Below are 27560 nucleotides of genomic sequence, written 5' to 3'. Positions count from 1 at the left end.
ATTAAGTTCTTAGTTACAGTTCGTTCAGTTCGGAGGATTCTCAGCGAACTCAATACAATGTTCAGGTCTCTATTCTCCGGGTCCGAAAAAGATCCCTTCTACAGTAACAATTCTACTATTTATAGTACACAAGCGAGAAAACGTTCTAGGGCTTCTCGTTTAGCTCTCACCGCCTCTCGTCGCTGGGCCTCTCTCTAATGGGCCGCGCTGTCAGGTCAGGCCCACTTCGGCTAAAACCATCGTAAAATGGGGTCAATTGGGCCGGTTTCGGTCTCTAACCGGTCCGGACCGGGGAGCGGAACGTACCACCAACATTCTTGTAGAGAAAAATGGATATTCTTAGCTCACGGATAACGCTATCGTAAGGATATAATAGCGTTTTTGTTAAACGCTATGACTGGAAGAGCTATAATAGGTCGACATCATACAATAACGTTTGTTTGACATGTTACTGTACGTTTTTTATTATTGTGTTATTCAAATGCTTTAATATATTACAATAACACAAGTTTAATGCTGTAATATATTGTTTTGTAGCAATTTTTTTTATGTATTAGTTCCACTAATAGTTCTTAAGTTCTGCTATTATATATTGTTTGCTATAGTATACCAATATATTTGAATTTTCTAGCATGTAATTAATTTGATATATATTTAAAAATGAGATATTATTCATTAATCACCAAACTTGTCTTACAAAACACAAGTCTTAACTTAAACCAAATTGAACTAACATGGAGACAAAGCAACATTTACTTCATATCCTTTGAACTTGGCAATACTCTCACTAGCTCCATATCAGATGCTCTGTAAATCTAGTGGACACACACAAAAAGAAAAAAAAAAGGGATACCTTCAAAATCATATATACAAAAAAAAGTTATACCTCCAAAAAAACTACTCACTCGATCTTGAACGTCCGGAGTAGCTTATTTTTTCAAAAGAAGACTAATCACTCCTTCATTTTGTAGATTCTATAGTGTTATGTAAAGAGTAAAGACTAGAAACCAGATTTGGCGACACCTGTATCTTATATATAAAAGTTGCTCAACTTTTTCTATATGCTTGACACATCAGCATTGGAGAAATTGACACATGTCACTTAAATTTTAATTAATAAAAATTTAATATTAAATTTTAAAACATTTAAAGAATATAAAAAGTTTGTTTTATTAATTAACTCTTAACTAATATTTATATTAATATTATACAAAAAATTTTGTTATAACTAATTAAAAATATTGATAGATATGTATTTCATTTTTATATAACTGTAAATTACTTAATAATATTCAATATATATTTTAAATTATTTTTTAAAGATTATTTATAATAAAATACTAATAAGTAACAAATGAAATGATGATTCTATTAATTTATTTTTTTTATTAATTGATTATTTTTTAATATTTGTGTAAATGTTAAACAAAATTTTATGTTATAACTAATTAAAAATATTGATGATATTTATTAATTTTAATATAACTCTAAATTATTAAATAATATTTAATTTTTTATTTTTTTTTGAATAAAATATTAACAAATAAAGAAATAACAAGTGATGATTATATTAATTTAATAAAAATATAAAAAAAATTGAAAAAATTGAAAATAAAAACCCGCACGTAATGTGCGGGTATTCACCTAGTGTTTTAAAAACAAAGCTAGAGTTTGCTCAAACTAGGCTACAAAGTCAACAACTTGCAATATTTGTTACGGTTTTAGCACAGCTTAAACTAACCCAGATTTGAAAAATACTTTAATACCTACCCTTCTCAACAGCCATAGTATGTCACTAAAACTTCATAAGTTTTAGAGAGGTAACGTGTAACATCACAACCCCGGGTCTTATGTGATAACCGAAAATCGGGCCTATTAGGTTGATGGTATAACCGCATTCGGTTAATCATCTGGTTTGGTCTAGTGATGAGCAGCAGGGATGTCAGGATGGAAAACGCTCGTGTAGCAACAATCACATTAGATAATAGTTCCAATGATAACTTGAAAGGAAAGAGGAGAGGTGAGTAATTGAATTACCCAGTAAGATGAACCATAGGAGGCTTATTATCACTTCCGTCATAAAATAACATAAAGATTAAGAAAAGTCTAATCCTAAAATAAGCTCAAACAGGACTCAATCCTATTACTCTAAAACAGCAAGAAACAATCATCCGGTTTACTAAATTTATTTTTCCGTCAATTCGCCTTTAACTCATCATCATTTAACTCATCATCATGGTACTAGCCATGACAAACTCCTTCATGCTCCAAGGCATGGCACAACTCCCGTCAGTTCTCCTCATCATGGTATTGGCCATGGCAAACTCTATGCATCTTTTAAGTTATTCAAACAAGCACTTTAATTCCCAAAAAAGAGCAAAGCTCTGTAGAGGATAGTATCCTATCTCGAGGAATCGGACTGAATCGGACTGCCATCCATGATATGCTGAATCAGACATATCACCAATTGGTCACACAGACATGCAGGTTACAAAGAGTTTGAGGAAATCGACACTAGACACAAGCCAAGAATAACATCAAGCAAAACAAAACACAAGAATGTTCAATGCTGGCGGCAAAGGAGGTTGCTTACCATGACAATTTCAGAACTCATGGCGGCAAATGCGTTTGGCCTTATCTCTGCCAATAAATCCGGCTACACCCAAACAAGCACCAAATGAAATTGAGATTAGAGAACCTCAGAATCAAAATTAGAAAATCCAAGAATCGAGCATGCAAAGGAGAATACACCATCAAACATTTTTTTATTTACCGGAAGAATTAGCCGGCAACGATAAACGGCGATGCAAGGAAGCGAGGAGGAAACTGTAAATCAACAAAAATCTGGCTGCACCAAAAAATAAAACCCCAAATCAATTGGGGATTTGTAAAACCTAGAATCAAAAATTGAATAAAAATATGGGAAGAAAAAGTGAACAACGCAAGCAGACGGAGGAGGAGGAGGAACAACGGCATTTTAGTTACCACAAGTAGTTGCCGGTAATCGAAGATGTGACGGAGGAGATGCGGTGAGGAGAAAATTGTCTGGGAAAAAGACCAGTTGTTGTGTCGTGTGTTGTGTAGAATTTGTTTTCTATTTTTTCTATTATATATAATAGAAATAATTTAATTTCTTATTTAGTTTTAATTTTACTAAAATATATAATAATAATCAATAATTTGTAAATTAGGGGATAAAACTGGATTATTATTATAAATATTAAAGGGATAAAAAGAACTAATATAATTTTAATTAGCATTATAAAAGCAATTCTCCTTACATATCCTTTTTTCATTAAATTAGAGTAATTTTAAACTTTCCAAGTCCAGACTAATCTGTAGCATAACAGCCGGAGTATACACCAAAAAATTCTCAAGCGTATTATGGTGGCCAAGCAAAATCGAACCCAGAGTTAGAAGAGGGTAAGCATATACTCAACTTTTTCCTAAATCACTGCTTGGTGGTCTCTCTACATATCCTTAGAAATGGTAAGTTTGGTAGGTTTTAAATCTCACTGCAACTTTTTTTAAAAAAAATTCTTTGTAAATTCAATAAAACTCTATGCAAATTCAACAAAATTCTATGTAAATTTAACAAAAATTACTACTTTTAAAATCAATCAACTCTATCTAAATTCAACTTGTGATTTTGGAAGTAGTAAAATGTTAAATGACATAAAATGAGAGCTTAGAGTTAGAGTAGAGTTCTATGTGTTGAAGTTAGGTTAGTAGACTATGGAATTTTAAGGAACAAAAAGGGAGCTTTAGTGATATACATTAGTCTACAATAAGGCCTAACTTTTCTTCTTTTTTTTTGTTTTGGAATTGACTAACTTATCTTTTCTTAATTAAGACCCAACATTAAATTCTTTGTATTTTCCTTTTAATCATTCTTCAGTTATCTTTATTTTCATGAAAAATATTTCTATCAAGGAAAAAATAATAAAAGATTTGATGAAACGACGAAGAAAAAGGAGAGTGTGCCGACAAAACAAAACAAAAAAGAAGATAATATGTTTGTCTATCAACATTAAAGGGTTGGTAGACTTTAGGTGTGTTTGGAAAAGCACATGATTAGAGACATATGGATAAGGACTGCATTTTTCATATGTTTCTTATTTGGCTCCTTATGTTTTGTCTAAATTTTCTTCCTTTTAATAATTATTTATTCTTCACTTCTCTACTTACCCCCCTATTTGCATTCTTGTCAATTATTTTTTTTGGATTTCTAAATATATTTAGCCGCTGAAATAATGTCATAAGAGAATATATTCACCATAGAAAAAACAGTAGAGATTAGAAACGGATAATTACTCGCCATCACTACATTAATTCATCGACCCATAAGCCATAACGAATATCACACTTAACCTAACCTTCTAAAAACTAACCTTCTAACACGAAACTAACACGAAAATAACAGCTCACTTACTACTAATCACTAATTACTATTTCAAAGCGAAACTGGCTTACGCTATGTCTACTTACTAATTACTATATTGCCTAACTATTACGTCAACGACGTATATAATTCAGAGGAGAATTTAAAAAAATAAAAAATATGTATTAGTAATGGAGCGAAAGTTTCTAGGATAGAAATAAATCTGCTGATTCTTAAAATATCCGAAAACTAAAGTTTGTGAATATCAAAACTTTTATTAAAAAACTTTTTTAAAAAAGTGTTAAAAACTGAATATAATAAAAGATCTAACGATTTATTTATAATGAATTTCAAAATTTTGAAACCTATAAAATTTAAAATAATCTTAATTAAATAAATAAAAGATAATAAGATGATATTTAAAAATATTTCAAATATCTCGCTGGGGTGTGTTTCTATATAAGAAAAGGAATTCATATTTTTATGTTTTTTTTTAAATATGTATATTTACTGTTTGGTGTAAATATCATTACTTTAAATATGCAAATGGCTACATCATACTTACAATATGCAAATGGTTAATATATTAAGTGGGATTGACTATTAGATTCTTTTAAAACCGTACCATTAAGTGTAATTGGATCCCACAAAAATATAGAAATTAAATAAGTCTAATTCCATTAGAAATTGTTACTCTACAAAATAAAAGAGGACTTCTGTAGAAAAAATATAGAGGAAAAATGTCTAATTCTACTCATTTTATTTATTTATTTATCACTCCTCTTATTCATTTTCATTCCTCTTCCTCACCATCATTTGCATCCAAAGTTTAGCAATCATTTTTACCGGCACAATTATAAATACATATATATTTTCACCTTTTCCGAATGAATACATATTTTGTCAAAATAATATAATTTCTACATAATGAAGTCAATACATCAATATAAGTTAGGCGATTATAAGTCCAATTTATGTGTGAGTTATTCTACTATAAAGTACCATGATGGCCTAATACATTATTCCTCAACTTACCTGTTGACCAACAAAAAAGGTTAGAACTACTAATTAGACCGCCGGGTGTGACTGGGCGGAGATCAAAAATAAGTCGGCTAAAAGCTTTTAACCGAACATGAGAAACTAAGTGTTTTGCGCAACTTTTTTGGTGTTAATTGTATCCACGCAACTTCCTCATATATGATATACCAATACCAGAAAACTTGAAAAGTCAACCCACTAATAAAGTAACGTGGAAAATATGAAATTTCTTTGCAGAGATTACGTGATCTCTGTACTAAGATAAGTTTCTTTATTCATTGAAAACAATAGAAACCCAATAAAAGGTGTAAAGACAGTGGTAGTGATATAAATAAATAATGTTTTTTGGCCAAAATACATATTAGAAAGGTTAAAATCTTTGAATGAGGGAAACAATTACGAATATGAGAGTCAAGTGTCTTTTGGTTCTTGAAGCAACTACAAAGTGTAAATTTTATTTGGCATTTAAAAACCCATTTGATCCTTTTTTATTAGAATATAAAATTTATTATTCAACATCAAAATAAATATTTACATCATAGGTTTTGATTTAATTTGACATAGTGTAAAAAGATAAAAATTCTCAGATTCTTATATATACTTGATTCTCAAACTATTTTAAAGTAAGTTGTGAAGTTGAAGTATCATAGTACAATTGCGGTTTGCCTTGTCTACGATCAAGCTGAGCAATGGTTTGAGCTGGTTTCAAATGGCCTTTATCATTTTATACTATATATACTTTGTTTTTATTCGTTTTAAAAAATTATACAGTTTATCCGTATTTTTTTTGTCGTCTATAGAGTTTATCCGTATAATATATGTTAAAGTGACACTCTTTTTTTAAAATGGTTATGAAATGAAAATGTTTTAATTCCAAGATCGTAATTATATTTTTGATGTCAGATTAAGTTTGTTGTTTCTTTAACCCAAAAAAGGAAAAACATTGGATGTCTATTTTTTCTTCCTTCTCGACAAAAAGAACCTTTTATCCTATGATAAAAAAAATCAAAGAGTACATAAAAAGAAAAGAAACCTTACAAACATAAGTGTTGAATAGAGCTGTGATGATAAGAAAAAGAAAATGTAGCCGTGTGTGTACGCGTGTGAATCCATTATCTAGAAAAACTAAAAAAAATCAAGAAGAATCATGCACCTTGAATTAGAATAGTCTAAAAGAGCAACGGTTGACTGAAACGTCGCCTTCTTTTTAATATCCATTTCTTTCATCAATTATTAATTCATTCATTCATTATATATATCTATCTCCCTAATTTCTTAATCATCTTGTTATAGTTTCTTTTTCACACACCAAAAAAAAAAAAAATTCATTCATTTTCCATGGCATCAAGAAACGTTGATTCAATCTCAACCCTTCATCCTGACATCATCCAAACCCAAATCTTGACCCGGCTCGACGGTCCGACGCTAGCCTCCACCGCATCAACCTCCTCTTATCTCCAAACTCTCTGCACGGAACAGAAACTCTGGCGCGAACTCTCCACCGCCACGTGGCCTTCTATCAATGATTCACGTGTGGTTCAAGCCATCTCATCTTTCCCTTCCGGTTACCGTTCCTTCTTCGCTGACTCGTACCCGTTCACTGAACACACGTGGCAGTCTGAAAATCAAGATCCACCAACGGCTGGATTAATCTCAGCCGTCGATCTTTATTACAGAGGAGAGCTAATCTACTCCAAGGTTCAAGAGATGGAAACAGAGGGATGGATTTTATCCACTCCGTTTCGGGTCGATATGCTCGACCTGAAAGAGTCTGTTCAAACCCGGATTCGATATCCGGGTGGGGATTACGAAGCGTGGGTTAAAGATATGGAAGAGAGCATGAAGCTTAACTGGATAGTGATCGATCCGATCAAGAAACGTGCTGCTAATATATCTAGCAGAAAGGCGGTGTCGGCAAAGCGGAACTGGCTGACGGGAGATTTAGAGATAAGATTTTCGACGGTGGCGGCAGCGATAGGGAAGAACGCGGTGGAAGTGGCGGCGGTTGTGTCGTGTGGATCGGCAGAGGCGTGGAAAGAGGTGGACGAGGAAGTGGGAGGAGAAGTGCACGTGAGGGACGTGAGGTTGCAAGTAGAGGACATAGAAGGAAAATGTTTGAAAGGGAGGGATAGTTTGGTAATTTTACAAGGGTTGTTGGAAGGGAAGAGATGTTGTAAAGATGGTGAGGAGAGAAGAAGAAGAAGAGGTAAAGAAAGGTATGAGGAATACGTGGAGATGAAGACACGGTGGAGAGAGAAGAAAGAGAGGATAGAGAAAGCTCAAGACACGGTTTGTATGGTCTTTGGTTTCTCTCTGTTTGTGCTTTTGTGGAGTTTTATTTTGTTAAGGTAAACACTTAAATAAGGTGAAACACAATAAAAAGAGAGACTATACACACACACTTACACTTCTTGGTCATCAAATGTTTTTTTTTTTTTTTGTTTCTCTTACTTTGTCATCTATTGATTTTATTAATAATCAAACATTGAGAAGTACAAATTCCGTTAGAATTCTTTATCGAAGACTAGGCCAACGAGTTTATAAAGTTTTCGGAGACAAAAACTTGTAAAAACAAACTTGACAATACACAAAATCTAAAAGCCAAACACCAAACTAAACTAGGAAACACAACTGCAACTCAAATTAGACCCAACATAAAAAAAAAACAGAAAAAAAAAACAAAAAATCATTAAAGTCTAAAGTTGAAATGCTTGACCAAAACGCTCTCACGACCAAACCAAGAAAATGCTGACATCGAAGTTGAGCCGAAAACTATAAAGCCTCGAAAAGAATAAAACTGTACAGAGTGACCTGAAGACCCAATAGTATATACAATAATATATAATCGAAACTTGTGTAAAAAGTTTGCAGAGACTCCAGAGGAAAAAACAAGAATAAAATGTGAGAGAACTTCAAGGCTGGGTTTAGTTTCTATAACCAATAATATAAAACCACAATCATCATTTTTGTCCACTCATTACACTCTTCCGTTATTCGTCATTTCCACACAATCATCCACACGTCATCATTTTCCCTTTGAAGCCGCCAAATATCAAAAACACAAACCTTTGCACGAAGCAAAGTACCTGCTCTTTTTCTCGCATTAATACTCTCCTCTGCTTTAGCATGTTTGAAAAGCAAAAGCATTTTTCGAAGTTCTTGAGGAAAAAAAAAAAAAACCAAGAAAATGTCAAAGGAAGCTGAGATGTCGATCGCTGTATCGGCGTTGTTCCCTGGATTCAAATTCTCTCCCACCGATGTCGAACTCATTTCTTATTACCTACGCCGTAAAATTGATGGCGACGAAGACTCAGTCGCCGTCATCGCAGAGGCCGAGATTTACAAGTTCGAACCGTGGGACTTGCCAGGTTTCTTCACCATTTTCTCATTCTTTATATAATATAGTCATGGAAAAAAAAATTATACATATTCTTTTTTGTCGTCGAAATAATACATATTTATCTTGATAATTCTAATTATGCGTTATATTAGAAATTTGGAATAGGTTAAATGGGAAAAAGAAATAATACATATTTATCTTAATAATTTGAACTCTGTGTTCAATAAAAGAAAAAGAGCATATGAAATGGGAAAAAAGTTTTGTTATTGTCATCGTTCTTTTTTTTTTTTAATGATTGTTATTGTTATTGTTATTGAATTGTTCTGTTTTGGATCGATCTAAAGTATTTTGGTGTAACTTCAAGCCAAATCATAATTTATTTCAACGGGTTACTCTAATACACTAAACAGAGGAATCAAAACTGAAATCGGAGAACGAGTGGTTCTACTTCTGCGCAAGGGGAAGGAAATATCCACACGGGTCACAAAGCCGGCGAGCCACACAACTTGGTTACTGGAAAGCTACTGGTAAAGAGAGAAGCGTGAAATCGGGGAACCAAATTGTAGGAACCAAGAGAACACTTGTTTTTCACATTGGTCGGGCTCCTCGGGGTGAGCGAACCGAGTGGATTATGCACGAATATTGTATTCATAACGCACCACAGGTCAAGTTTTGATTCGTTTTAATCTTTTGGTTTTGATTGTTATTGAGGGTACCAAAAATGTTGAAATTTGGATTTTCACAGGACGCATTAGTGGTATGCCGATTAAGAAAAAATACCGATTTTCGAGCTTGTTCGAACCAAAGACCAATGGATAATGGTCATGTTCAAACTGATGAGTACGTTGACCAAACTAGTGGTTTGGAGACGGAGGAGAAATCTTTTTCGGTTTATGAACCTGAGCTTCAGATATCAAATGGTGACATTGCAGAATCATCAAATGCTGTTGAGGTCAGCCTTCTATATATGATCTCTCAAACCAATATTCAATATGGTTAAAAATGGATATTATACGAAATAAAATAAAAACGAATAAGAACAACTAACCAATTTAGTGAAAAATTGATTAGTACGTCACCAGTTCATACAAATCAGAGCCGTGCTTGAGCACAGATTAATGAAGCATGTACTTCAGGACCGGAGGAGTTAAATATTTTTTTGAGGCCAATTTTCCAAAGTTTAAGTTAGTTCAGTTGGTTTCTGAATAGGTGAATGCGTGTTATGATTGAGGTTTGCATTAAGAAAAAATTTATTTTAGGGGACCAATTTTTTTCTCTCGCTTGTAATTAGAGAAATCTCAGGCACGGCTCTGCATACAATATTTGGTTTTTATTGTTAGAGTTGAACAACACTAGTTTTCTTTTATTGTTCTTTTTTTTTAAAAAAATTGGTCCATGTAGATTTGCAGTTGCATTAAAAAAAATTTTATTTTAGGGGGCCAATTTTTTTCTCTCACTTGTAATTAGAAAAATCTCAGACACAGCCCTGCATACAATATTTGGTTTTTATTGTTAGAGTTGAACAACACTAGTTTTCTTTTTATTGTAAAGATTAGAGTTTGTAACGAAATAGATCTCTTTCTTTATAGTGCAGGATCGTGCCAACACCGATGATGATTGCTATGCAGAGATTTTGAACGATGATATAATAAAACTTGATGAGGAGGCAGACTGTAGTATAAGGAAAGAATCAAAGCAAACAATGAACTGTAATTACGCTTTGTTCAGGATGAAGAACGTTGCTACGGGAACCGCCTCCACGGACTGGAGAATCCCAAATCCATTCCACATGAAGAAAGATGATAGCCAGAGATTGATAAAGAACATTCTAGCTACTACTGCTTTCTTGACTATCTTAATTTCTGTCTTTTTCACTATGTTAACAACTAGGGACTATAGTTAGTTATGTGTTATGTCTTCTTCTGACTCGCACTTATTTGTACTACAAAACCTTAATACATGGATAGAGTAACTTCACGTGTTTTTAATGTTTTTCTTATTTCTCTATGTTTTTGGGGGACCAAGTAACTAATTTAGTGTTTGTAGATGTTGCGATTATTCCTATGTTTCAATAACTCTTGGTTCTCTTACTCAGCTTGCAATTGAATTGAATCACAAATCGAACCTAACAATCACTTTGTGTTAAGTGAATTGATCGGTTGATTAAACACCATGATAAAGAAAACAGTCAAAGATAGAGGAAGAAGATGACACGGAATTGTTTCCCCAGTTCAGGTCTCGCAAGAGAATCCTACGTCTGGGGCTTGATGGCATAATCAAAGAATCCACTAGAAACTTCAATATACAACGAGATTCACAAGAGAATCGCTCACAAACACCATGAACAACACTCACAGATCATTTCTACACTGGTCTTCTCTAACAATTTTGTTTCCTGCTAATAACGACAAACTTGACTTTCTTCTTCTTATGAATTGAAGAAGCCTGTAATACTTGATCTAAACCAGATCCAAATAACCACCTGTTATTCACCAATTTAACCTTGTACCAGAGCTAAACCCTTCTAGTTTAAAAGCTTCACAACCTGTGTTGAGTGTCACCGATATAACAATCTCCATCTTGACATCAACACACCAAGTTTGTCTTTTGCACCGTCAAGCATAGCCAATTCTCTAGTACCTGGCTACTTTGAGCAGAGCCAAATCCTACTTCAATCTTCTGAACGGAATCACCTTCGTTAACATATCAGCCAGATTCCTTGATGTTGGAATTTTCTGAACTTTCACAAACCCATCTTTGTTCATCAGAAGGCATTGTTTTTGGCAAGAAAAATAGCACTTTGAGAGTCACACTAAACATCAATAGAGTCTTGCTCAAAATCCAGGTCCTCTGCTAAACCTTTCATCCATATTCTTTTTTTGATAGCCTCTTACAAAGCTATGTATTCTGCTTCTGTTGTTGACAAAGCTACCACAGGTTGTAAATCTGATTTCCAACTATCCACGTTTCCACCTGCTGTAAAAACATATCCAGTAAACAATCTCCTGTGATCCAAGTCGGCTGCAAAATCAGAATCTGAAAAACCTTCAACTCTGAAACCTGAGCCTTTAGTGAATACTAGCTTCTTATCCTTTGCTCCCTTTCAATACTTGAGAATCCATTGTACTGCCGTTCAGTGAATTGAACCAGGATTACTCATGAATCTATTGATTAAAACCAACAGCATATGCCACATCTGGTCTTATCCCTATCATACATTATTGATCCAACTGCATTGGTACCTCTCCCGCAGCTTCCTCATTATCCTTGAATTGAAAATGAGCTCCAATGGGTGTAGACACAGCCTTTGCCTCATCCATTCTAAAAACCTAAAGAAATTTCTTGATATAAGCAGATTGAGACAGTGTAAGTACTCCACCTTCACGGTCTCTGTCAATATCCATGCCCAAATTCCTCTTTGCCAGACCCAGATCCTTCATGTCGAACTCACTAGTCAACAAATCCTTAACCTTCCTGATCTCTGTAATACTTTTCGAAGCAAGCAGCATGTCGTTGACATACAAAAATAATTAAACGAATCCATCCTCAAGTTTCATGAAGTAAACACAATGATCATACTCACTTTTCACAAAATCATGCTTAACCATGAACTGATCAAAGCACTTGATCTATTGCCTTGGAGCTTTTTTAGATATAAAAATTTCTTCAGGTGGCAAAAATAGTCTTCTTTTCCCTTCCCCTCAAAATCTTTTGGTTAATCCATGAAGATGTCCTTCTCCAGATTATCACGTAATAAGGCTGTCTTCACCTCAAGTTGTTCCAGTTCCGACATGTCTAACTTCTAGAGAAAAGATTTCTTGAAACTCTATACCATCTCTTTGAGAATACCTTTTTGCCACTAAACTTGCCTTGAACCTTGGCTTTTCAACATCTGGTATACCTGGCTTTCTTTTCAATACCTACCTGAAACCAATTACTTTCTGATTATTTGGTCTTTTAACTAAATCCCAGGTGTGATTCTTTTTGAGTTAACCCATTTCGTCTTCAAATGCTCTTTCCCATTTAACTCAGTTTTATTGTTTAATCCTTCCTGATAGTTTTTAGGCTCTTCTGAGTCTAAATCTTCAGCTACAGACAGAGCAAATGCCAGTACTTAGTATTCATCAATGTATTTTGCTGGTGGTTGAATTGTTCTTCGTGTTCTATCCCAAGCCAGTTGATAGTTTATTAAATCTTCAGACTCATTCTCTGAGCCTTTCACACTCTTTTTATTACCTCACCAGCTCCACCTTCACATCTTGTTTTTCTTACTCAGAACTCCCATCAAACTCCAGAATTATCGTAACAATTCAGATTTTCCTTTTCCTGCAATCTCAATCCGAGACGCCTCTGAATTATTTTCTTGAGACAGATTTTTGTAAAGTTTATCTTCTTTAAAGATTGAATTCCTGCTGATTACACATTTCTTATCATCCAAGAGCCATACTTTGTAACTCCATAAGGGTAGCCGATGAAAATTCCTTTCAGAGCTCTTGGCTTTAGCTTCCCTTGATCTATATGCACATAGACCACAGAACCAAATCTTCTCAAGTGTGCATAACCTGGTTCTTTAATTTCTAAGCCAAACTTGTTCTGATATATTTCCATTAATTGCAGATGATGGAGTTCGGTTAATAAAGTAGACAGATGTTGCTACTGCCCCGCCCAGAATTTTTCTTTGAAGCCTGATTCATTCAAAAGATACCTCACTTTCTCCATGATTGTCATGTTCATACGTTCAGCAATACCGTTCTGTTTTGGTGTGTATGAACAAGTTATATGACTTTCAATACCATCCTTCTTACAGAATCCATTAAATTCAGAATTGCAAAACTCTAAACCATTATCAGTCTGATATACTCATATTTTGTCATGTTTAGGATTGCATTTTTGTCCAAATATTGAGTCTCATGCATACATTTAGGTAGTTTTACATATATTTGTCTTTGCTTTTGTCTTTAGTTAGGAATTGCATTAGGTCCTAGAGAGTTTTGCACTTTTGGAGTGTTTACAAGTCATTTGGGGCTAATTGGGAGCAATTGGGACAAAAGCCATGGAGAGACCATCACCTTATGTGCATCAGACTCGGACAAGTGTTATGGAGCCGACAATCCCTCAACTTTATCACCTGAGAACGAGGACTTGCACCAGGATTCAGCCTCTGTAGTCTTCATACCTAATCAAGAGGGTCGAGTCTAGTTTCCAGAACACTTGATATCTTCCTATTTGGAGTTGTGAGCTGAAAGGTACGGCGATAAGAAGCAGTACATGTCTTGGCGCGGATAAACGACCAAAGCAACGCACATCAAAGAACCGGTGGAACGGAGCCCTTTCCGACGTCATCTGAACCCGAACCCTTCACAAATATTGGAGCTGAAGGAGCCATCTGGCTCATGGAGTTGACCGATCAAGGTTTGGACCACTGAGCAAGGAGTTATGAAGGATTTGGTGCAAGCGGTCTACATTCATATCGAGAAGGAGTACCGACCAAAATCAGATCGGTATTACCTTGGAACCTTGACGATTTTGGCTGGCTTTTGGAAGCCAAAATGCCGAAGAAATATTGACGTCCTGCACCGACTGAATCCTGCTCGGTATTGATCCCCTGAAGCTATCCTTAACGCCGCACCGAGGTGAGTTCAGCCGGTGTAGTGCCTCGGTGTAACCACTCTCAAATTGCCGAAGAAATATCGACCTCCTGCACCGACTGAAATCTGGTCGATACATTATCAAACCAGGACATTTTTATGGGCCTTTTTGGGACCAATACCTAGTTTGTTCTAGGTTGGCCCATCAAAAAACTCTAGCTATATATATGTTTTAGTCATTATCTAGCAGACTAAGCTTTATTCTCTTTTTTTCTTTGCCTCTTTTGTGAAAACCCAGATTTTGTTAAAAGATATCTCAAGGATTTAATCAATCTTAATCTGTTTCTTATCATCTTTTCTTCTTATCTTTGCTTCTAATCATGTTTAACATCACCTCTTGCAAAAGATTAGGTGTGTTAAGCATGATTAGTGAGTAGTCATCTTTTAAGCTTCTAGGTGTGTAGATTAGGGTGCTTAGATGTTTAATTTATGATGTTTAGGTTTTAGATTCTCATTTCCTTTCCTTAGTTAGCTGTCCCTAATGCCTTATTTCCTTGAGAAAGTGAAATCTGGGTTCATAGGCATTTCATGCACCAAAGGTGTTTGATGAAATGCCTGAATGAGCTAACTTAAGGGTTTATGTTTTGAATGCCATGAGAATGTTTGTTTGAAGCATAAATAACATAATAGAACTGTTTATTAATGCATATTGATCATCATTACCACTAATGAGAGTTAGGTTTGAATGCTGATTAATATAGTGGTCATTGTCTTGGAAAAGAAATGATCTTGCTTTGAGTTCTAAGTTGATTGGAATTTGAGATCATGTGATGCTTGCTTTATCTTTCTGTATAAGATTCAGTCTTTCTTAGCTCTTATTTTGATGCACAAAGAGGCTGTCTGGTCATATTAGACTTGGAACCTTATGCTTGTTGATTGCTTATTCACTAATGGGAATTAGTCTTGATTAAGTAATTTGCAAAGGGATTTCTGTCATGGGAATGAATTAATCTATTTTGGAAGTCTAGACTAAAGAATTGCAAGTGTTGTATTGTTTGCTTAGCATCATGAATTAAGTATTGAAAGCACCCTGATCAATGATCACATCTAGAGGTTTAGTTTTATCTTTATTTGAATTTGAGCCTTTGCTTTGTTGTCTTGCTTGTTTAGTTCTTAATTACTGCTTGTTTGTTCTTGCTTGTTTTATTAGATGCTTTTAGATAATCTTGGTTACCAACTCATCTGTTTAGTTAGACTTGGATTAAGAATTGATCCTCATAGTCTTAGTGTCTAGAATCTCTCCATTTGGATTGATACCTCAAGTGCTACAATGACATGAGTAGTTGAGGAATTGATCAAGGATTGAAAAAGTCATGCTATCACAGTCCTAAGATATTTCACCTTCTTATTAACCTGATTCTCCAAAAGTAATTTCAATTCACCAAATTTGCTAAATGCCTCATCTTTAGTGGCTAAGAAATAAACATATACCTTCCGTGAATGATCATTTATGATCGATAGAAAGTATTGCTTCTTATACAGTGCGAGATGAACATTTGGGAAGCCCCACAAATCTGCATGTACATACTTGAGAATTTCCTTTGTATCATGCTTACCAGTACAGAAACTCAGCCTCTTATTCTTCCCTATTATACAGCTCGCACAGAAATCTGGATCACTAATCCTCTTGTTATCAAGAATCCCCTTCTCAACCAGAATTCCGAGATTCTTCATGCTCATATAACCCAGACTACAGTGCCATAATGGAGTATCATTCTTAGACGCTTCAGCATTAGCCTCTGATATTACAGTTTCACCATCAAGCAAGTAGAGACTACCACACAGAGTACCTTGAAGTACTAATGTCCCATTCTTGTAAAATCTGGTTATACCATCTCCACCTTCATGCCTATAGCCCTGCAAATCAAGAGAACTAACAGAGATTAGATTTCTTTTAAGGCTAGGAACCTACCTGACATTGATGAGCTGCTTAATTGTTCCTCCTTTGATGTTGACTCTGATAGAGCCAATCCTTTTTACCATAACACTTCTGTCATCTGCTAAGAGAACCTGTCCTCCAGTAATTTCCTTGAAGTCATCAAACCATTCCCTTCTCGACATCATATGAAACAAGCAGCCATATTCAATCACTCATCTATCCTTAGGGTTATGATCAGAAATAGACAATGCATCTATTTCCTGCAGCTTACCAACCATCACAACAGTCATTCTTTAAATGTCCCTCCTTCTTGCAGTACCACCCCTAGACGAGATCGACAAACACGAAAGAGAACTTCGGAGACTCATACGAAGAACGCTCAAGATGAACGATCCAAACGCCCATCGGGAAAATCCTTTAAACCGTGATCAAGATGGTCACAACGGAGATGATGATGATGATTTCATTCACGAAGATGACCAAGAGGCTGCTCATGAAGCAGAAGGCCAGCCATAACTCGATGGATTGGGAAATCAACTCCCTAGACTTGCTGCTGATAACTAAAGGAGGCAAGACCAGACCGATCCCGAAGAGCAAATGGATGATGAAAACATTGTTCCACCTAATGGAAGAGGCGGAAATTGACCTATACAACTTGTCAATCCTGCGAGAATACAGCCCTGCAATAGACTAAATGCCGATTTTGATGCACTGCACCAACACTTTCAAAATAGATCAGCTATTCAAATACCTGTGCCAGCAAAGGTGATTTCGAGATAAAACCTCAAATTGTCTTCCTGGTGAAGCAAAATCAATTCCATGAAAACTCAACTGAGCATCCTATGGATCACATAGATCTGTTTGAAGAAATATGTGGCATGGTTAGAACCACTCCAGGTTCTACAGATTATATGAAGTGTAAGATTTTTCCTTTCTCTTTAAGTGATAAAGCATTTAGATGGTTGAAGTCTATGCCATCTGGCTCTATTACTTCATGGGAAGAATGCAAGTCAGCTTTCTTGAACCACTTTTACACCAAGTCAAGATCGAACCAGTTGAGAAAAAAGATCTAAAGTTTCCAACAAGGCCCCGTCGAATCATTCTACGAGGCATGGGAGCAATTCAAGGAGTATGAGAGACTGCCCTCATCATGGTTTCACTTCATCAGAAGAATCAACTTTCTCTTGATACTGCCAGCAATGAAGATTTCAGTTCAAATACTGTGACACAAGGGAGAGCACTCATCGGAAATCTATCTGTAGCCAATAGCAACAACAATCCCGAGTATGACAGATCAAAGAAGACTATCATTAGTCATGAGTCAAGAGAGATTTCTGAGCTAAAAAGCATGGTAAGTCAACTTCTTTAATTTCAAAATAAGAATGTACATGCTTGTGACACTGCTGTAGGTAATGAAAAAGATGGAGGATATGAAGATGATGGCATATATTCTCAAGAAGAGGAGGTGAATTTCGTTGGAGTACAAGGGATATATCAGAACCAATTCAATCCAGCTTTCAACCAAAATTTCAGGAATACCAACTTCAACAATCTTTCATACCGAAGTAAGGAGCTGAGAACCCCCAGAACCAACCTTATCTGCAGCAACAGAGGAATTTTCCAAACAAATTCCAAAACGGGAACTATGGAGGAGGAAATTTCCAACAAAGACCACATTTCAATCCTCAACAGGCGCATACCAGCTCATTAGAAGCAACCCTCTCTCAGCTGAGAAATCAAGAGAAATTGCTTGAACAAAACGTGATGCAGACATCTCAGAGCAATGAGAAAAATCGTTTAGAGAAATGGGAGTAAGGATCGATTGTTTGTAAAATGACTTGAATGAGAAGTTTGAATCTCTTGCAATCCATGTCAAGAAGTTGAAACTACAAATAGGTCAGACTGCAGATTCTATGAAAAGGCAGCCAGAAGTTTTGCCAAGAACAGTGCAGGATAATCCAAAGAAGTTCTGCAATGCCATGACAGCAGTCACTGAAAAAGAACCAGGCGCAGACTCTAAGGAGAATTCAAGCCATGAAACCCTCATGAAAGATGCAGAAACCGAGCATGAAGGAGGTCAGAACATCAGCAAGAAGAAGGAAGAAAACCTTGAAGGAATTGCTGAGAGTTAAAAACATGTACTCAAGGATGCAAAAATCTTTGAGAGATAAAAGGAGATTGCGATTCAAGATGAATGAGATCCAAAGTTCAAGCTCAAGAGGACTCCAAGGACTCTTATTTCAAGAGATCCTGTTTCTTCTTCTCAATCCTGATCCCACCAAGAGTCTAGCTAAAAGATTTTAAACAAAAGCGCTTGATGGGAGGGTATGTTTTTCTTTTCTTTTATTTCTTTTATATTTAATTTTTTTCTTTTTATGCATTTCAGGCTTTCATAAAACCCAAAAAAAACAAAAAAATTAAAAAAAACTAGAAAAATGCAAAAATATAGGAGGAAGAAACCGGAAACCGGAAACCGGAAACCGGAAACCGGAAAGAAGCAGGACTGAGCCGAAGCCATTTGTCGCGGCCGCAATCACCTCAACCGCGGCCAGGCCATGTTTTACCGCGGTACACGTCTCCAACCCGTGGCAAATTCATTTTTTCCGTGGCCGCGCACACTTGACCCGCGACTGAGCTCGTTTTTGCTTCCCGACTTGTTTTTCCTGATTTCCTGTAAAACGGAGCTTAAAAATCCGGATTCATCCCGAGATTAAACCGGAAATTCCCAGAATAACTTTTCCGTGCCCAACACGCCAAGGTAAGTCCTTAAAACCTTTTAAACTAATTTTTTCTTAGGAAAAACACTTTTTAAAAAGAAAAAAAAAAGAATTTCAGAGATCAAAAGGCACATTTTCATAATCTTCTCCAACAAACTTAGAAATTTTGAGAAAGTACAAGATTTCAAACTTTACAAATACCTTTCAAATTTTTGATTCTGTCTCACTTTTTTTTAAAGGAGATTCCAAATCTATCATCACATCACACTCTCATCAAGGTATAGATCCAAATTCTTCACTTTTTCAAATGAACTCAAAATTTAGGGTGTCTTAGAATCAGTGGGAATTCACCTAGAGATGATAGGCGATTGTCTTTGAGCTCAAGACTAGACTTCTCGGTAGTTTAATTACATGATTTAACACCTAGACTCTATAGATTTTTAATTTTTGAAATCTGAGATTTAAACACTTGAGAAAATCGAATTTGAAGAACTGTTTGGTTTAGCATTAGCAAATCTACATTAGTGGATTACTGTTGATAGATAATATGATTAGATTACATATGAATGAGCATTTGCATCATCTTATTTTGGAAATCATATGTAGAACATCATTATCCCGAAATCGATCAGGAACTCCCAAATTTTTCCATGTTCAATGCAATTATAGTTTGTTTGTAGTTTGAATGTGTTTGTGATAGCTGTATGAACATCTTAGCTCATAAAAATCGATTCAACATGCAGCTTCATTCATTCTTTGTCTCGAGAATTCTATTTTGCAGGTCATGGAATTTTGCCGAGCATGTCTCATTCGCACGAAGCATAGCCCGCATGCGAAGAATCCTCATTCCAAAGAGATATATGATACCTTGAACAAGACACAGCTGAGCGATAATGAGACCTTTTCCGCTTTCATATCTACGCAGAGGAGAATCTTTTCAGGACAGATCGATAGAGCCCTCACTCGAAAATCAGTACCTCGGAGAGCCAAGTCTTCATCTAGACCGAAAGTGAAGTTTATTGGTCAGGCCATTGATCCAGACATCAACTACTTGGAGAACTTTAAGAATCTGAAGATCAAACCAACTCCAGCAATCGATTACTCTACTCTCGAGATGCTTGGAATCAGAGAGGATGTGATATGGTACCTTGATAAGCTTAGGATCTGATCATTCATGGGGCAGAGTTTCCCAACTTATGAGAGTCACTCCAGAGAGTTCCTAGCATCAATGAAATTGTGCTACAAGAAGAGAACTACTCCTAGAGCTCTAGATTACACACTTTCTTTCTCTATTGGAGGACATCTCTATTCTCTCACCATTTTAGAGATGTGTGAAGCCTTGAAGCTGCCATACTATGATGAGATCGCTTTGGAGAAAGATCCAGATGAGGATTTATGGAGATTGATGGATCATGGAGTATATGACAAAGGAAGATCCAAAGCCTCACTTCTCTCTCACCCTACAGTTTGATATGTGCATAAGTTGTTGGCACACACTATGTTTTCCAGAGCCAACCAGGAAAATGTGCTCAAACCCGAGCTGGTGACACTTCAACTACCTTTCACAGATCATCCAGAGTTTCCTTGCTTTGCATGCATCATTAGCAAGAACCTAGTGAAGGTTAACCTAGAGATGATTACTTCAGAGTGCCAAGACTTCTCACCAGCCTTTGGGAGCATCATTACATTGCTTATGATTGCAGCAGGAGTGGACTTTTCAGCTGAGACCCCTTTTAAGAAAGATTGGTTTGATCTATCCCAGTTTTCTAGAGTCAAGACTATTTCTATAGCCAAGATGGATCCCATCGGAATTGCTTACAAGTTTTGTACAAGTACATTTGCGTACAAAGTTTTCTTACCATCAGATTCAGTGCCTCAAATCCGAGACAGAGCAGACCCAGGATAGAGATCAGAGACTCACGACTTCTTGCCATCTGTTCCACTCCTCCCTTTGACTATGAAGCAATTTCTGGCTACAAAAGCTAAGAGAGAGGCAGCTGCAACCAGCAGGAGACTTCAGCCTGCACCATCATCATCCCGAGCCAGCTCCTCTCAAACCAGAGCATCTACTAGGAGTGATCCAGACTTTTCAGCCTTGAAGAAGAAGCTCGACCAGCAGGAGAAGATTAACAGGCGCATGAAGAAGTTCCTGAAGAAGAACCACATGTTTGATGATGATTTCTCTGCTACAGAGCCAGACAGCAGCCACGAGGCATAGGCTCTTATCCATCACCTCGCCATACCCACGGTTCTAGCATCATTTTCTTTTCTTTTATTTTAGACTCTTATGCTTTTATTTACCATCTTCTCACAAACTTTTACACACTGGGGACAGTGTGATTTAAGTCTGGGGGAGAATGTCTATCTTTCTGATTTATTTTCTTTGTTTCTTATCTTTTTCTTGCAATTTTTAAAATTTTTGATGCTTATTAAAACATCTTTAGTGTTTTTCATGAATGTTTGACACAAAACTATGATGAGTAAGACCCATGTGCTTCTAGACTCTACATGCTAGTTTCTTTTTGTGATTTACTAGACTAGGCGGTAGTTAGAGTACTTGCACTACGAACTCCCACCAGAGGACTTCTATTTATGGAGATTGTTTCTGACATGATATACTAGCTCATTTTACTTAGACTTAATCTTGACATTTAATTTTCTCATCATTGGTTTTAGGAAGGCATCATGATATACATCTAGGACATTTTTATCCTATTTCACCACTCTTTGTGTCCTAGATTGCCAGTTCATCTTTAGCTGGTACCACACCTTTTACCCAGACCTTTATGTTTGAGCCTCATGCATTCTTTTTTAAGTTTTTATCGGCAGATATGTGCAAAAATGTCGGAGAGGGGGGATCAACATAGTTTTCAATCACTCAAGAGAAAGACTGGAAGAAATTGGGAAAGGGGAGTAACAGGAATCCTATCAAGCTTAATGGTGCTTCAAAGATCTCATTCTTAATGGTAAATTTTGTGCTCCCTAAGACTCTATGTCAAAAGGTGGTTTCTCTTTTCAAAAAAAAAAATGAAAGGAAAGGAAACCAAAAGAGTATTAGAAGCCAAAATTATTTGAGCCAAGGCTACAAGTATTCATCTATGGAGTTATGGCTTACAAACCTAGACAAAAATCTAAATCTGGGGGAGTCATGAGGAGAACCTGAATAAAGGAGATAAAAAATCTTAAGGCAAGAAGAATGTGACTGGAAACTGTGGACATCAACTGCTCCATCCTTTCTTGCTGTTTTGCATAATATCTTGTCTCTCCAGAAAAAAGTAACCCTAAACCACCCCTAAAAAGCTATTTTGAATACCTAGCTTGATTGCTTTGCTAAATTCCTTTTGATGAGAACCAATGCAACTTTTAAATGAATGTAAAGAGCTAGTTGACTGTAAGATAGGTCTAAGTGTGTAAATTTTTGCATGACGATTCAATGACTAGTTATTCTTGTATTTCGGTGATAATTTTCTAGACTATTCCCGATTTGAGCATAATGATTGAATTTAGTTTAGAAGCATGGTCTCTGAGATTTTGTTAGTTCATACGATTTTCAAACCTCTTTTCTGGAATTAGATCTATTGTTTTGTTTGAGGACAAAAAAGGTTGAAGTCTGGGGAGTTGATAACACCTAGTTTTGACTATTTTTATGGATCACTTTCAATATATTATGCAGGTGTTTTCACTCAGTTTTATAAGCGTTTTCCATATTTTTGAGTTTTAAAATATTTTTCAGGAAACTTGGATTATTGTATTACATTTTAGAGCAAAAGTACATTTTTGGATAAATTCAGGCCGTCAGAAGTTTGACAACCAAAGAAGACTTTCTCACTGTCTGATTATCCCAAAATTTGGAGGCATTATAGAGGAGACAACCAGATTTCCAACACACTTGGAATCAATGAAATTAAATGGTTAGATCTCCAGATATCATCAATGCACTAAAGGCTTATCAACTCAGTCCAGGAAGGGACATGAGTTTTCATCCGCGACAAAACACCTCCCCACCGCAGCTCAGGAGTTCTCACCCGCGGTGGAACTCTATCCGAGCCTCAGAAGCCCAACTAAGGCCCTATACACTTTCTGCACTCATTTTACAAGTTCTAGATGCCCAGAAGGAAAGAAACACTATAAATACTCATTTTTAGGTCTTTTGTAACGAAGCCTATTTTATCTCTTTGAGAGAGAACTTCATCTTAGCTTTAGGTTTTATTTTTTATCTTGTAGAGGCTTTTTCATCGCCAAATATTGTCTTCAATCAGAGAAGTTTTATATGTACTACTACGATTTAAGAGAAAAATCTTACTTTGCTGGTGTAGTGGTTTTTGAAAAACGGTTGACCATAAATCAATATTGAGCCAATGAACATTGATTTACGGGTGAAAATAGATTGAGAGAAGTGGCCGGACTAAGCTGTCTTGTGGCCCATGAAAAGTCCACATGAAGTTGTCTTTTGGATTTATTTTTTTTATATATAAAAATAGTTGCACATGTAGAACCAAAAGAGAAAAAAGTTAATATATATAAATTTTATGACGCCTGACCAAGAATAAGTATTAAATGCTTTCAGAACCTATTTCTTTCAGGTGTAGTGGCACTTTTGTCCTTAATTAATAATTCGTTCATAGTATATATCTAAGATGTCAGACGGATCTGTCCGGATCCAATAAGCTCAGCCGCGATAATTTTTTTTCTGAGACTGTATGGGCCGGTCTGCTATGACCGCAATAAAAATATCTATATCCAGACCCATTTCACTAAATAAAAATAACATATCTTAAATTTTTAAATATATTTATCTATTATTAAATTTTTTTGATCCTTTTTAAATATATTATTTTTATATTTTATTCAGTTTGAACTTTATTATTATATAAATAAAACTAAATCAATCAACAAATACCATCATAACTTCTTTTCCAAATCTGGTTTAAATGGTATTGACAAGCTAATGACTAGCTAACATATACCAATATTAATTATATTTTACTCAACTTATAAATACTTCCAACCCAAAATATTATCATTAACAGATAATAAAAATTAAAAAAAATATAAAAATAAATAATAATAAAAATAAAAGACTGTTTATCTCAATCTAATTAGTTAATGTGATTTGAAACGCACATATAGATATATAATAAATATAATAGTTTTATATTTATTGTTGAATTAAATGGTATATTCAAATTATTTTTTATATATCATTTTTATATTACTTTTAAATCCAATATATTGTTAGGCATTATAGTTAATCATTTGTTTAGTATATATTTATATATACATAAAACCATGTCAATACATACATAAAATATATATTTGTTTATAAAAATGTATTAAATAATGTAAGTTAATGTAAAACAAATAGTATTAAATCATATATTTATAGGTATATTTTTTAAAAAAACTAAAAATAATAAAAGTAGGTGTGTATTTTTTTTTAAAAAAGCAGGCTGATCCTCAAGTCCGCAAAAATGTAACGGTTCAGCCCATTTAACCTGCGAATTGCAGCGAGCCAATCCGCAAAAGTCACTTTTTGATGGACAAAAATTATGATGTTTTGATATGCGTTTATTAGGGCCTTAATGGGTTTGGTCCACGGGATAGAAGCCTGTTTGACATCTGTTGTAGGTGGGCTGAGCACAGCCCCCTTTTTGTAATTTCGTTCAGGCCCATTAACGAAGTGAAAGCCCAATAAGATCAACAAGCCCGTGCGCGAAGAGTAAAACGAGGTCGTTCAAATAGGTAACCTTTTTGTATCTAAGGAGCAGCTCGCCACCTCCTCATGGATGGGACAGCTCGCCACGTCGACATGGATGAAGCAGTTCGCCACCTCGATACGGATGGGACAGCTCGCCACGTCGACATAGATGAAACAGCTCGCCAGCACAACGCTCCGATAGACGGTCGGTCAGGTCTATCTGCCCGGCCGCCCAAGCTACTCTGACCGAGATGTAACTTAATTTAAGCACTATAAATAGCCCTGTAACTTCATTTATTACGCGATCCGTAATCTGAAACAAAGATAAGAATACTGTAGACTTATAATCAAACTCTTACCTCGCAAGCTAACATCACTTAATTTACCTCGTCCAAACAACCTCGAAACATTCACCTCGAGATCACCTCTATTTAATCAAGAATCTCCGAGCTCCACTTAGACAAATTTACTGAAGTAACCTCGTGTGCGGATACAATACAACAATTGGCGCCCACCGTGGGGCCAAGAGATTTCTTTCTACGCAAAGAGGGGCTCGATAATGTCAGGAGTTCAAATCAATGAGACGACTAGTCTACCCATCTCAACTACAGCCGAGGAGGGACTTCACACGTCACCGGTTAACAATCCAGAGACCTCGAATAGGCAGTCACCAACGATAAATCCCGTGGAAATCGCAACTTCGCTCCCAGAAGCGCAAGCTGCAAATCAAAGCACGCCAGCTCCTACCGACGTCGCAACGTTATTCGCAACAATGATGGCACGAATGGAAGAGCTGAATCATTAGACAAGCGCTCGCCTGAACGAGCTCGCCGTGGCACAACTTTCTTGTCAAGATCAAGTCAACACATTACACTCGTCAGAGACCCAAGCTCCAGAAAGACGTGCCCAAGAAATTCAACGAGTACAGCGCGCCTTATTCGGAGATTCGCCCGCACCACCAACGACAGAAAATCACCCGGCCTCGAACTACGATGAGGTGAACATCGGAGCTCCCGAACACGAAACGCGTCGACCTCAGATAAGAAACTCACAGCAAGACGAAGAAATGCTCGAGATGAGGGCCAAATTGCGAGCCATGACTTTGCTTGTACATCAAGCCACTAGCTCGGCACCCGAGATCGACCGTGTGTTGAAAGAAAGCCAAAGCACGCCGTTCACGACCCGAATCACCGACTTCCCGATTAGAACTCAAGTGAAGTTCAATCTCCCGACGTATACAGGCAACTCGGACCCAAGCCAATTCATGACCGCGTTAAGCATTCAAATGGGCCGAGCACGATTCACCCCCGAGGAAAAAGATGCAGGCTTCTGCCAACTGTTCGTTGAAAACCTCGGCGGTGCGGCCCTCGTTTGGTTCTCCAAGTTAAAAGTAAACTCGATTGACAGCTACCAAGCGTTGTCGACCGCATTCCTCAAGAGGTACATGATGTATATCCAAGGCGCAGTTTCCAGCGCTGACCTCTACCAGATCAAACAAGGCGAAAAAGAATCCCTTCGGTCTTTTATCAGCAGGTTCAATGCGATGGTTTCTCGGATCACCGTGACTGACGAAGCATCGCTGCCAGCTCTTCGGAATGCCCTGCGAATCGATTCGAAGTTTCGGGACAGCCTCAAGTTCAGCAAACCCCGAACTCTCGAAGACGCGCTTCACCGTGCCACTTTATACATCGAAGACGAAGAAGAAAAAGAGACCGCGTCGCCAGCAAAAGCGACACCGAAGCAGCAACCTCACAAAGATACCCCCAAACAAGATTATCAGGAACCTCGACAACACCTCGACAATAACTATCGAGGTGACAATCGCCGAGGAGCGACGTACAACATTAGCACTCAACAGCAGCAAAATCGCCCGTACCAAAACCAATCAAACACCTGGCAGCGAGGAGATCGTGGAGAGACACGACCCTTCTGCGATTATCACAACAAGTATGGTCACCCGACTGCGATGTGTCGTGAACTACAGGCCTATTTGCTCGCCAAATATCGCAAGGGGGAGATCGCATTAGCAAACCAGCCCCAACACACCACGCCGCAAAACAGCGGGGCTCGACCAACGGATTCCGCCGAACAGCTTCCACCTCCTCCTCCAACGAACGATCAATCTAACGACGACGTCGCGAAGAGAGACCGTGGAAACCAACCTCGATGTGACACTCCTCCGGCATCTCGAAAGAAGGTGTTCTTTATCATGGGAGGCCTATCGACGTGCAACGATTCCGTCAGGTCGATAAAAAGTACGGCCGCCAGGTCATGCTCGCACAAAAATGGCAAGTTAAAAGATGCGATCACTTTCACCGAGGCCGACACGGAAAGGGTCGACATGCCACATAACGATCCGCTTGTGGTCGAGCTGCGGATCGCAGATTGTGAAGTATCTCGAATACTGGTCGATACAGGAAGCTCGGTCGACCTGATCTTCAAAGAAACGCTAGACAAAATGGAACTGACTAACCATTACCTCAAGTCATCGGTTAAGCCACTCACGGGATTCGATGGAGACACAGTCTACTCGATCGGAAACGATCAGGCTTCCAGTCTACGCGGCAAAGACGACTCGCCTCGTCAAATTCGTCGTCGTCGACAAACCCGCCATCTATAACGTAATTTTGGGAACGCCCTGGCTGCAATCCATGAAAGCGGTACCATCGACCTATCATCAATGCCTCAAATTCCCTACCACCTTCGGGGTAAAAACCATCCGAGGTTCTCAGGAGATATCCAGACTCTGCTTCGCCGCAGAGCACAAGCTCCGATCCAAATCCGCGATTCCAGCCAAGGCGTGTCTTACGATTCTACCCGTAACTCAAGTCGATTTGCCAACTCAAGAAAGACCGAAGC

At 36.9% G+C, this 27560-nt stretch overlaps 3 protein-coding genes, 1 long non-coding RNA gene and 1 other non-coding gene across 6 annotated transcripts; 3 read left to right on the top strand and 2 right to left on the bottom strand.

Moving 5' to 3' along the window:
* Positions 1 to 682: 682 nt before the first annotated feature.
* Positions 683 to 3078, bottom strand: LOC112089247. Of its 2 annotated transcripts, none has more exons than XR_002900919.1 (4): positions 2986 to 3078; positions 2774 to 2848; positions 2594 to 2656; positions 683 to 815 (listed from the first exon to the last, which is right to left on the bottom strand). It is a non-coding gene; the product is annotated as an uncharacterized LOC112089247 (long non-coding RNA). The 2 variants fall into 2 exon arrangements; XR_002900918.1 differs by lacking the exon at positions 683 to 815 and adding an exon at positions 1801 to 2446.
* Positions 3079 to 6498: 3420 nt separating this feature from the next.
* Positions 6499 to 7837, top strand: LOC18025443 (F-box protein At2g27310). The gene has a single exon (XM_006408641.2). The coding sequence runs from the start codon at positions 6758 to 6760 to the stop codon at positions 7769 to 7771; it is 1014 nt and encodes a 337-aa protein (XP_006408704.1). The 5' UTR covers positions 6499 to 6757; the 3' UTR covers positions 7772 to 7837.
* A 761-nt stretch (positions 7838 to 8598) lies between these two features.
* On the top strand, positions 8599 to 10732 carry LOC18025442 (NAC domain-containing protein 40). Its single transcript, XM_024160315.1, has 4 exons — positions 8599 to 8787; positions 9170 to 9423; positions 9505 to 9711; positions 10354 to 10732. Exons 1-4 carry the CDS (start codon positions 8607 to 8609, stop codon positions 10660 to 10662), a joined length of 951 nt encoding a protein of 316 aa, XP_024016083.1. The 5' UTR covers positions 8599 to 8606; the 3' UTR covers positions 10663 to 10732.
* A 6607-nt stretch (positions 10733 to 17339) lies between these two features.
* Positions 17340 to 17443, bottom strand: LOC112089565. Its single transcript, XR_002901201.1, has one exon. It is a non-coding gene; the product is annotated as a small nucleolar RNA R71 (small nucleolar RNA).
* A 7369-nt stretch (positions 17444 to 24812) lies between these two features.
* LOC112089093 lies at positions 24813 to 27321 on the top strand. The gene is made up of 2 exons (XM_024160066.1): positions 24813 to 24915; positions 25583 to 27321. Exons 1-2 carry the CDS (start codon positions 24813 to 24815, stop codon positions 27319 to 27321), a joined length of 1842 nt encoding a protein of 613 aa, XP_024015834.1.
* Positions 27322 to 27560: the final 239 nt, after the last annotated feature.

Source organism: Eutrema salsugineum, unplaced genomic scaffold (genome assembly GCF_000478725.1).
Source record: "Eutrema salsugineum unplaced genomic scaffold, Eutsalg1_0 scaffold_12, whole genome shotgun sequence".
In the NCBI taxonomy this organism is placed as follows: Eukaryota; Viridiplantae; Streptophyta; class Magnoliopsida; order Brassicales; family Brassicaceae; genus Eutrema; species Eutrema salsugineum.
This window is presented reverse-complemented; position numbering and strand designations above follow the sequence as displayed.

Coding starts and splice junctions, on each gene's coding strand:
- LOC18025442 (XM_024160315.1), top strand. CDS start 8,607: ATGTCAAAGGAAGCTGAGATGTCGATCGCTGTATCGGCGTTGTTCCCT. Junction 8,788..9,169: donor CGAACCGTGGGACTTGCCAG/GTTTCTTCACCA, acceptor TACACTAAACAG/AGGAATCAAAACTGAAATCG. Junction 9,712..10,353: donor AATCATCAAATGCTGTTGAG/GTCAGCCTTCTA, acceptor TTTATAGTGCAG/GATCGTGCCAACACCGATGA.
- LOC18025443 (XM_006408641.2), top strand. CDS start 6,758: ATGGCATCAAGAAACGTTGATTCAATCTCAACCCTTCATCCTGACATC.
- LOC112089093 (XM_024160066.1), top strand. CDS start 24,813: ATGGATGAAGCAGTTCGCCACCTCGATACGGATGGGACAGCTCGCCAC. Junction 24,916..25,582: donor TCCGATAGACGGTCGGTCAG/GTCTATCTGCCC, acceptor TACACTCGTCAG/AGACCCAAGCTCCAGAAAGA.